The sequence below is a fragment of the Pinus tabuliformis genome, chromosome J (genome assembly GCF_031772625.1).
Source record: "Pinus tabuliformis cultivar Carrire ecotype Pingquan chromosome J, CPIR1, whole genome shotgun sequence".
NCBI lineage: Eukaryota > Viridiplantae > Streptophyta > Pinopsida > Pinales > Pinaceae > Pinus > Pinus tabuliformis.
The window spans coordinates 235,198,797-235,209,247 of record NC_142295.1 but is presented as its reverse complement, the minus strand read 5'-3'; the positions used below and the strand labels follow the sequence as shown (position 1 = coordinate 235,209,247).

At 32.9% G+C, this 10,451-nt stretch overlaps 1 protein-coding gene across 1 annotated transcript; it reads right to left on the bottom strand.

Moving 5' to 3' along the window:
• Window positions 1–2,241: 2,241 nt before the first annotated feature.
• On the bottom strand, window positions 2,242–4,932 carry LOC149226619 (patatin-like protein 6). Its single transcript, XM_089375334.1, has 2 exons — window positions 3,768–4,932; window positions 2,242–2,926 (listed from the first exon to the last, which is right to left on the bottom strand). The coding sequence occupies exons 1-2, from the start codon at window positions 4,785–4,787 to the stop codon at window positions 2,636–2,638; spliced, it is 1,311 nt and encodes a 436-aa protein (XP_089231460.1). The 5' UTR covers window positions 4,788–4,932; the 3' UTR covers window positions 2,242–2,635.
• Window positions 4,933–10,451: the final 5,519 nt, after the last annotated feature.

Below are 10,451 nucleotides of genomic sequence, written 5' to 3'. Positions count from 1 at the left end.
CAGGTGAGAGGTGTGGATGTGGGACTATATAAGGCATAATCATCAATAACTTTTCCTCATGACTTTTTGTTGCCACATGCTTATAGAAAGGACTTGTTTAAGTGCTTCTTGGGAAAGGCTCTAATACTTCCCATTACAATATGGATCACTCTCCATTACTATAAATCACTTTACATACTTACTTAAATTCACATTATTTTATTAATCTCAAGTTATAACTAATTATTTCACTTGGCCATTTCTTTCTTTGAAATGATTTTAATGTAAAAATAAAAGAGTATTAGATTTTATATAGTATATTACAATCATATATCCAATTATAAGTTGTAAATTTTCCGAAGTAAATGAATAAACCATTAAATAAAAATGATGATATTTCGAATGATAAAATAGATATGTTTTGACCCAGCAAAAGCCTTTCTATAAACACCATACATATTCATATCCATAAATCATTATTCTCCCCTGATTTTCCATTGAATTTTTCTGGTATAAGAAAAGATGTGTTTTAATTTTGATCTCAAACCCCACCCCTGGGTTAGGGAACGCTTGCAACACAAAAGAATCACTAATATTGTACCGTACCATTTTAATACATTTATTAATATGATTAATATCATATACTTCAATTTTATTAAATTTATCATTATTAAAAAATATAGAATATTCTTATCCTTTCCATTTTTAATGTCAATTATGAAAGATAATTTGCGTTATGTGATTTGTCTTTTTCGCAAAGTAGAAAGGGCATACCAATCTACTTCATGCTTCAAATTCTAAAGTCGCTTTCCCGAGCTTGACGCAAAAGAAACAGAATCTCATATTTTTTCCTTTATATTCATTTACTTTTAAAATATAAGTACTTTATTCTTTATTTTATTCATTTATTTTAAATCAAAATTTGAGATATACTATAGATCTTTGTGAAGACCATTATAAATATGTGTGAAGATTTTGTGTATAAATAAATAGGTTTGTAAGCAGAACTTCGTTTATCGAAGTTCTGCTTACAACTATTATGGATCACACAAGTCTCAATTCAATAATAAATAGGTTTGTTTGGTAATTTTATTTTATTTTTTTATTTTATTTTATAAAAAATAATTAGATATTATTGGTTTGGTAGAAACCAAGTTGGAGGAGACACCTAAAATCCAACCATGTTGAGAGTTGGTATGGCTCTATAGGTTTGGCACAAACCAAGTGCTATCCCAGGGGCTTTTGACAGCCTAGATACTCTTGGCCAGCCCTGCAAGACATTATGCTTCTAAATTGAGACCAAGATTATGGAAAGTTAGACTATGTGGGACACTTTGGCTCCTACTCTCAACGGATCCTCATGAGATTTGAATCAATGACTTGATGAGGACTAAACGTCACACAAACCAAATGGTTTATACTTGACAAATTTTTTAGTTTTAACACTGTTCGATACTTGATTTTAGATTTCATAAATAATAGAATTTCATTAAGGAAAAATATTTAAATCATTTTTTAAAAAATTAACTAAACAAAAAAAAAGGGAATACTTTCATATGATTCTAGATTTCATAAACAATAGAATTTAATTTTAAAGAAAAATATTTAAATCATTAAAAAGGAATTATTGGAATTGTAAATATTAGTTTTTTTTTGTTACTAGAGGAATGAGCAATTGGGTTGGTTTCGTACACGCATGATATTGGTTTGAATCTTTGGGTGCCTACCCATGCCCTAGCAGAGAATCTATCAGTGCTTACTTTTAGGGGACACAATTAAATCTAAGGCTTTGAATCTCGAATCTCTTGATACATAACACTTCATTTTTAAGACAATTGTCAATTAAATTGTTTTGAGAATTAATTATTAAACTTTATTTATGATTTTAAAAATATAATCAAATAATAAATAATTACAATTTCATTAAAATTATTTAAATTATATTTTGAATTAAATTGTATTTTAAAATTTATTATTGGGAACAACTTATTCTATCTTAATCATGAATATCTGCCATTCTAATAATTCTTTTACTTTTAAATAAACAAAAAAAACTTTTATCCAGGGTTGGAATTTCAAATCAAACCTATCCGTCAAATTTGACAGTTTTCACAGTTCCCACCAATTTTCAGAGTTTCAAAAAAAAATCAACAATTTTTTTTAACGGTATTTAATGAACAATTTACCCATCAAAATCCATGCCATCCCTGATGTCATCCCGTTTTTTTGAAAGGCCAAAACCTTTTTACATTATATATGAAATCTTGGTTAGAAAATGAGACCAAAAAGCTTTTTACATTATGTGAAAACTTGGGTATATATAGTCAGCGGCCACGTGCACACTCAAAGGACAGCACAGTTGTCTTCTCTGGCATCCAGAGACAGATTGAGTCTGTAGATGAATTACATATATGGAATTGGGCTGCGTCGACCGAGCCCACCACAAAACATGAATAAAATAGCAAAGGTCGCTCGGATTTCACATTCAATCCCAAGCCGGCGGCCATTACTGCTTGTGAAAAGTATCTCAGAACACTTTTAATTCCAAACATTTAAACATTACTGAAACAGAAGTGGCTGCTCTGTTGCTTTGTGTCCCTTCCCTTCTTGTATTTTGTCCTGTAAAATAACTAATTTTGAAGAATGATGGGAATGGCTATGGTTTTATGCATGCGGAATCTGTTACTGAGTTTCGAGGGGTCAGCTGCTTCAGTAACACAATGGGATTCGGCCTCGAAAGTCTCGATCGATGTTCGGCAACGACCTGTTCTGCAAACCAGTCGAGCCGCTCTGCATTGCTGAGGGAGAGCTTTCGTTTTCCTCCAAACGGGAGAGACTCCACACTCTTCTGCTTTAGCATGATGTCACCAAAATTCATCAGCGTTTTCACGTTTGCCTCGATCGGATCCTCGGAGTTTTCCATGCATTTGTCCGTGAATGCGTTCGCCTGTATAAATCATAGCAAATCAAGATTAAATATCACAAATTTACACAAAAATAATCAAATTAGAAGCCCCTAAATTTTTCTAGCTGCATATCAGAGTCAACTTTTGGTTTAAAAGTATAGATGTGATGAAATGCGAGCAGGAAAATTTCAGGGATTAATATTTTCACATAGGTTAATTTTTTTCTTCTTTCTTTTTAAATTTGAGCTTTTATGAAAATTATTTTACTTTAAAAATAGTCAATATTTTATAGATATTTTATTTCTGGGACATTTAAGGAAATAGGTTAATTCTTCTCATAACTAGAGGTATTTGGCAGACATTAAAGGCATGTTGCAGACATTCCAAGAATTAGAAGTATCTGGCAAGCATTAAAGGTATGTCCCAGGCATTTGGCAAGTGTAAAAGTCTGCTCTCTTGGCATTTGGCAAGAGTGAAAGTCTGCTCTCTTACCGATCACTCTCTTACCGACCAGCAGTGAAATAATTCCAGTGGTGTGGTTTGAATAACAATAATAAGTCAGTATGCATTCACCCTTGATAGTTTTCTCAACTGCTAGTTTGACAATAAATTATTATGATAAATTTTCCTACTATTTAAAAAAATTAAAAATTTAAATACCTTTACAAAAATATGCCCAGAACAACATTTTACAATTTAAGAACTAGTAAGATAGACCAACACATCTTTAAACTTGAAGATAAATTTGTAAGAAATTTACCATTTACATATTTACATTTAAGAACTACTAAATTTTTGCTTAAAATTCCCTGATTCTAAAATAAATTTCCATCCTCCAATTCTTTTTGAAGAAAGCCCGGAAGCATTGCTAGGAAAGATTACCTGAATCCTGACGTAATTGTGCCTGCTTTGCCCGAATGCTGTGCTAATGGCCTGATCGATGGTGTTGGAGAGTCCATCTCCGACGATTTTCATGACTGGATTAGCCCAACGGCCGGCACCCCATTTTCTCACCTTCCCGTAATCGTAAGCCCTATCGAACTGACCGGTTCCGACGGAGAGCACCAGCAAATCCTCCATGCCTCCCACCAACGGAAACTCGTGCTTGTTATGCACAACATGAGTTATTGCGGCGGCAGTGGGATTATTCATCACTAGCCCTCCGTCTATCGCCGTGCAGGCTGTCTGCCCGTCCACAGATTTCAAGATAACGGGCTCAAAGAAACCGGGAGCCGCAATCGCCGCCCGACAGACTTCCCACAGCCGGAAATCGAAATTGTCGGTTTCCACCGCGTCGGCGCGCGAGAAGAGGAACGGGGCGGCGCTGGACAAATCGTAGCAGGGAATCAAGATGGGCTTCAGCGTGTTCTTCAGCGTCAAGCTCCGCCCGTCCGCGGCGGCGAAAAGGCGCTTGAATACGCGCTCCATACTCTTACCGGAGAACCGGGCGCCCATCCCCCGGAATTTCGCGAGCAGCCCCCCGGAAGCCGGCTTGAACATCCGCCGCCCCTCTTCCACCAGAAGTCGCCACGTTTCCTCCGCCCGACAAAGCGGGCGGCCGGTGCCGTCGTCGGCGAAGAGCATGGCGGCGATGAGACCTCCGACGCCGGTGCCAATTGCCACGTCGAAGAAATCCGCAATTCGGGCGTCTGGGTTGCCCGTTTTCTTCTGCAGGGCCTCTTCCAGATACGCCAGTGTGCGCCCTGCTACGATGCCGTGCATTCCCCCGCCGTCGATGCTCAGAATGCGGACCTTTCCGCCATTCGACTTTTTGTCGATGGGCTCCTTCTGCCAGTCGAGGCCGAACAGAAAATTGTTCTCCAGCGTCGAGAATATCTCATAGATGAGCTTGTTGCTGTCGCAGCTCGTTCGACCATGCTCGGGTTCGAATCCCAACACCATAATTCGATGAATGCGGAATCTTCGCACACAGAACTACGACGCCCTCTCTCCTGTCAACTGAAGCAATCAGCAGAAGCTCAATGTTCGAATTTACAAAGCGGATGTGGGATTTATATGCACAGGAAACGTGTCGGCACTGGGTTGGGTTTGCTCGAATCCCGCAATAAAGATATGAGAATCTCCAACAACACAACTGAATTAATCTTTCCACGAGCTACCTCCAAACTCAGCGACCCCTTAACTTTAATTAACCGTAGTAAACTTTAACCTCAGTCTCGGCTCGGGTTGGCTTATATGTATGGCAACTTGTGCTTTGGCACCGTCCTTGGGTACATACATATCTCTGCTCCGTCGTGCGTGAGGGTCTGAGTAAAAACCATAATTGCAGGTGATTGCTCGTGCATATACAGCTGTTTCTGGAAATGTAGAATTGGAAGGATTAGCTTTAATAAAACAGCAAATTCCACGTTTGATTAATGTTAAATGTTATCATAGTATATATCTGAACTTTATTTTTGTATTTTATAGTAAATTAAAATCAAATTTATATTTATAAAAATCAAATTAACATAAAAATTTGTCCAGTTATTATTATTATTCTGAAGGACACAGATTTTTTAAAAAAAAAAATAACATAAAATTGTATTTTAGGTTAAAAATAATAATAATATTAACATAACCATTTATTTGACTTTATCATGTTATATAAACATTAAAAAATAAGATATAAGTAAAATGATACACTATAATTTAACATATAAGAGAAATGGTACACTTTTAATATGAGTAAGGTAAATTTAATTATTTGAAAAATGTGGTGTACCCTTACATTTGAGTTTTGCATTTTCAATGTCCAATGATTTCCGGGATAGTAATACAAACTAGGAATCCTCCATCACATAGGTAACTTTAACTTTAAGTTGAATGTTAAGGTTGGGTATTAAGTTGAATGTTAAGGTTGGGTATTAATTGTTTAGCTTTGTTGTTTTATAAAAAAAATTATAAAATATAAAAATAAATTAATGCAATGATTCAATTTATTCGAAAATTTTAATTAATATTTTTTAAATTGTAATATTTTGTATTATTATTTTTATTTTTATTTTTTTATTTTTTTCAAAAATAATATTTAAAATAATTTATAAGATTTATTTTTAAAATTGCTCATATTTAAGAGGAATTGTGATTTTAAAAAATCTCATTATTTTTGGAAGAAATTTTGATTAAAAAAAATGGTTTTTAAAATAATTTTATAATAAACAAAATTTCTAAATATTAAAAATAATGATATAAATTAAGTTAGAAAAATAGATATGGGTAAAGTGTATCATGATGTAATTTTCTTGTATAGTGAAAATTTTAGGAAAATTAATTGTAATTTTGGATAGAAAGTCTAACTAAGGTTTTAATGGATTCTAAGACTAAAGAGAATTTTGCAAGCACTATTCAGTGGAATAAAATTCTCATTGATCTAAAACTCTAATTGAAAATTCATGACATCTAAATCAAATAAAAACTAGAAAAAATCTTTAAAAACATTGTTAAACTATGCAAACTAACCATATAATAGCAAACATAATAAAGAGATGGTTTTAATTATTTAAAAAGTTTTAATGATGGGTCATGGTATTGACTCGAAATGTCGAAACTCAAAATGAAAATTGTGGAAGTTCCAAGATCTCATAATCAAAATCCTCACCACATAAATCTTCAAACTCTATTTAAAAAGTATCATAATGAATTGCTCTCATAGTAAAATAATCATTTTTTTGTCACAAAATTATGAAATCTCAAAATATGATAAAAACCTAACATAAATTTAAGTTAGGATGAGAATTCTATCATGTTTCACGTAGTATGGGATTAAAAAAGAAATATATCACTATGAAATGAAAACTAATATATGGGCAATCATGATGAGAAAAAATTTGGTAGCATTGTGGTTGTGTGATGTGGTGTTTGGATTTGATGTGTGGCTCACAATACAGTTTATGAAGTGAAATCTAATATAAGGACAATCATGGTAAGACGAAATTTGGTAGCATTTTGGTTATGTGATGTGGTGTTTGGATTTGATGTGTGGCTCACAATACAGTGTATGAAGTGAAATCTAATATAAGGACAATCATGGTAAGAAGAAATTTGGTAGCATTTTGATTGTGTGGTGTGATGTTGGACTCGATATGTAACCCATAGTAGAGTCATTGAGTAGTAAAAAATGTGCGATGTTACATAAGGTGCTATATGTGGTCATCCTTTCTTGTTCCCATTTAATGTAATAGAAATTCTAACAGCCATGTTTGACATTGTAAGAATGTCATTAACATTTACATTAATTTGCGAAAGTGAAAGATAGAACACATAAATAACATTGATTTATTGATAAATAAATTTTGACAGCCATGTTTGACATTGTAAGAATGTCATTAACATTTATATCGATTTGCGAAAGTGAAAGATAGAACACATAAATAACATTGATTTATTGATAAATGAAACTTTATGTGGTACACGTAAAGAAATCTTGAAACCAACCACAATCAAGAGTTACAAAGTAATATTTGTATCAAAGATTTTATTATTTATTAAGAACGGAAAAAAAAAAAAAATTAATAATCATTAAAAAAAAATCAAATATAATTTTACATTGATGATCTAATTTTGAGAATATAATATTGATGATAAATTTTGAGAGAATAATATTAATAGAGATTTCGAAACCAAAAAACTCACCAACACTGATCTAATTATCAAAAAATCTTAAAAAACCAAATATCAATATAGGTATAAATCCAAAAACAAAACCAAAAAAGAAAACCAAATGAGAAAGAAAAAAAATCAATTATCCAACTATCTATCAAAATACAAAATCAATGTAAGTATTAAAAAAGAATACCCAATAACAATGTAGGTATAAGAACAAAAAGATACCAAGTAGCAATGTATGTGGTACTATGTATATGATTTTTCAACTAAAACCTCATGCACTCCACAAGGAATTTGATGGTTCTCATTCAATGTAATGATGCAATAGTGGAATAGAGAATTCTGACATTATGAATGATTATCATCCAAAAAAATTAATAAAAAACAAATAACTATGTCTTTCTTCTTCACATGTTGGACATTTAATTAGTTTTAAAAGGTCTTTTGAGCCTTTACTGAAATTTAAAAAGACTAAAGTCTAAGTGGAGGCTTTGTTTATGAAATTGCTTTCTTAACTTTCCTTATTCCCCAAGCCCTTATTGTCGCCCATGTTTTGTTTTGTGCGTATGTGCCATACAAAACATGCAGAGTCCAGTCCAGTCCCTTCCCCACATATATATATTTAATCATAGCAACCTTATCTTTGAAGCATATTTCTGGTCTCGATTATATGTACTTGCGGTCCCTTTGAAAAAAAAGAAAATTGTAAACTAAGAAACATTATCTCTAAGAAACATCCTTATCCTTCAATTATATATTATTTTGTGATTTGTACTATACAAACTTGTGACCTTAAATTTTTGGCTCACGGTCATAATTTGAGTCCTGCTTAATGTAACTTATACGCATTGTATATTTTTTTAAATGTGGGAATGGAATCCACGAACTTCAATTTATTCTCAATGTTCTCTAATTTATATAGTAGGTCGGTCAAGGTTCCTTAATATGTATGTAGTGTAAGTGAAGCCAAACAATTCTTGGAGTTAATATATTTATTTATAAAGGTTTTGTGTGCTCATAGCTAGGTTGGTGGGGGGCATATTTTAGAACGAGAACTTCTTCCAATGATTATATATATATTTACTTTATAGAAATTGATGAAGACTTCATCTTATATATTTATTTAAATGAGACACCGAATACTAAAGAGTGTAGGTTGATTTCGACAGAAAACGCTTAATAATTTTGCTGGGAAGGTTTCGATGTGAGAAATTATAATTTTATGTATGGGTTGAGAGTTAAGGGGTTTTGGAGTCTTCGAATAGATCGAGGAAAAGGGCCATATTTATTGTGTTGGTTTGATCGAAGTCATGAATTTTTGTTTTCACTTATTTCGAAGGTCCCTCTCATCTAGCTAGGCCTGCAGAATCCTCTAATGAGGCCTATATTGGGACAATGAGGCCTATATTGAGTTGTCCCTGACAATGTTAAGGAAGAAACCCCTCACAAACTCCAGCTCCCCTTAACCTTAGGGACAGCGTATATAAAACAAAATTAAGTTCACTGTGGGTTAAGGAAGTAGAGAAGAAAGGAAATTAATAAGAGGAAAAAGATATGGTAGCAAACAATGTTTTTAAAACAAAACAAAAAAAAAATGATAGGGAAGTAGCAACTTCTTCAAATATATGCAACAACTGACAAGCCACATATATCAAGAACTTATAGTTCAGCCTAGGATCGAGATATCTGAAGACCACAAGAACTAGAATCGAGACTCCAATAGGGCGCATATCTTTCCAGTTTTACTATGACAGACCATGTCTCTAGGGACTTGAACCAAAGTGGATGGGATGGCAAACCACTATCCCTACCATTCGAGCTAAGCACCCATTGACATGCTAGCAAACAATGTTAATGAATCTCAAAAATTACTTCTTTAGGGATAGCAGATTCAAAATTACTCTTTAGGGATAGTAAATTAAAACAAAAGTTGACTATGTGTTAAGGAAGTAGAGGAAGAAGGGAAACTTTTAAAAGGGGAGGAAGGTATGTTATCAAACAATGTTAATGAGTCTCAAAATTAAAACAAAAGTTGACTATGTGTTAAGGAAGTAGAGGAAGAAGGAAAATATTAAAAAGGGGAGGAAGCTATGTTATCAACAATGTTAATAAGTCTCAAAAATAATTAAATAATTTATGGAAAAACCTTATAAACTGCAATTTCTTTATGTGATGCTTTAAATGATCCTAAACATTGGTATTTATTAAAGGGATCTCAATTTCCCAAGTTAACATGAAAATTATTTCCTTTATAAAGAGATAGGTCAAAGGTTAAACAAACAACTTATAAGAAAAAACTCAATCTAGAATAACTTTGCTAAGAATGTGTTATATTTTTTTCCATGTTTATCCCCACACAATGTTCGTATCCGTCGGGTGGTCGTATGGGGGCCAACTAACCCCCCATGACCGAGGGTTCAAGGGCAGTGCTCCCCAAAAAAAAAAATGGGATGTTCTCAATTGTTTTAGCCTACTTTGTGTTTTTCAACCAATGGTTTTTTAACCCATAGTAATATCATCCTAATTAAGGGCCCACCAATTATAATATAATTTAGTTTGACGGATTAGTGTTTTGGTTGTTGTGGAATACCTAAATGTTGTATTATGTATATTCAAGTTAATACAATGAAGAAGAGATAAACGTGTGGCTCTAAATTTCACTAATTTCCCCCATTAAAATTTTATAATTTTATAGGATAAATTTCTATATAGTATGTCATTGTTGTTTATTCTATTTTGCGAAAAAAAAAATCTATATACATTCTTTTACTTTAACTTGATTTAAAACTGACAAACCTAACATTGTAATTATCACATAATACAAAACTTGAGAAAGCATGATGGAATATCTAAGGAAAATAATATGGTAGAAAGCAAAGAGCATGTATATAATCTTGGTAGGCAAAAGCTGGTGCATTTTTATACGATATTCCCTTAAAGTGTTGGAGATACATGTAT

Excerpts from the sequence above, each read along its gene's own strand:
- LOC149226619 (XM_089375334.1), bottom strand. The coding sequence starts at position 4,787 with ATGGTGTTGGGATTCGAACCCGAGCATGGTCGAACGAGCTGCGACAGC. Across the intron at positions 2,927-3,767 it reads ACAATTACGTCAGGATTCAG|GCGAACGCATTCACGGACAA; the intron begins GTAATCTTTCCT and ends TGATTTATACAG.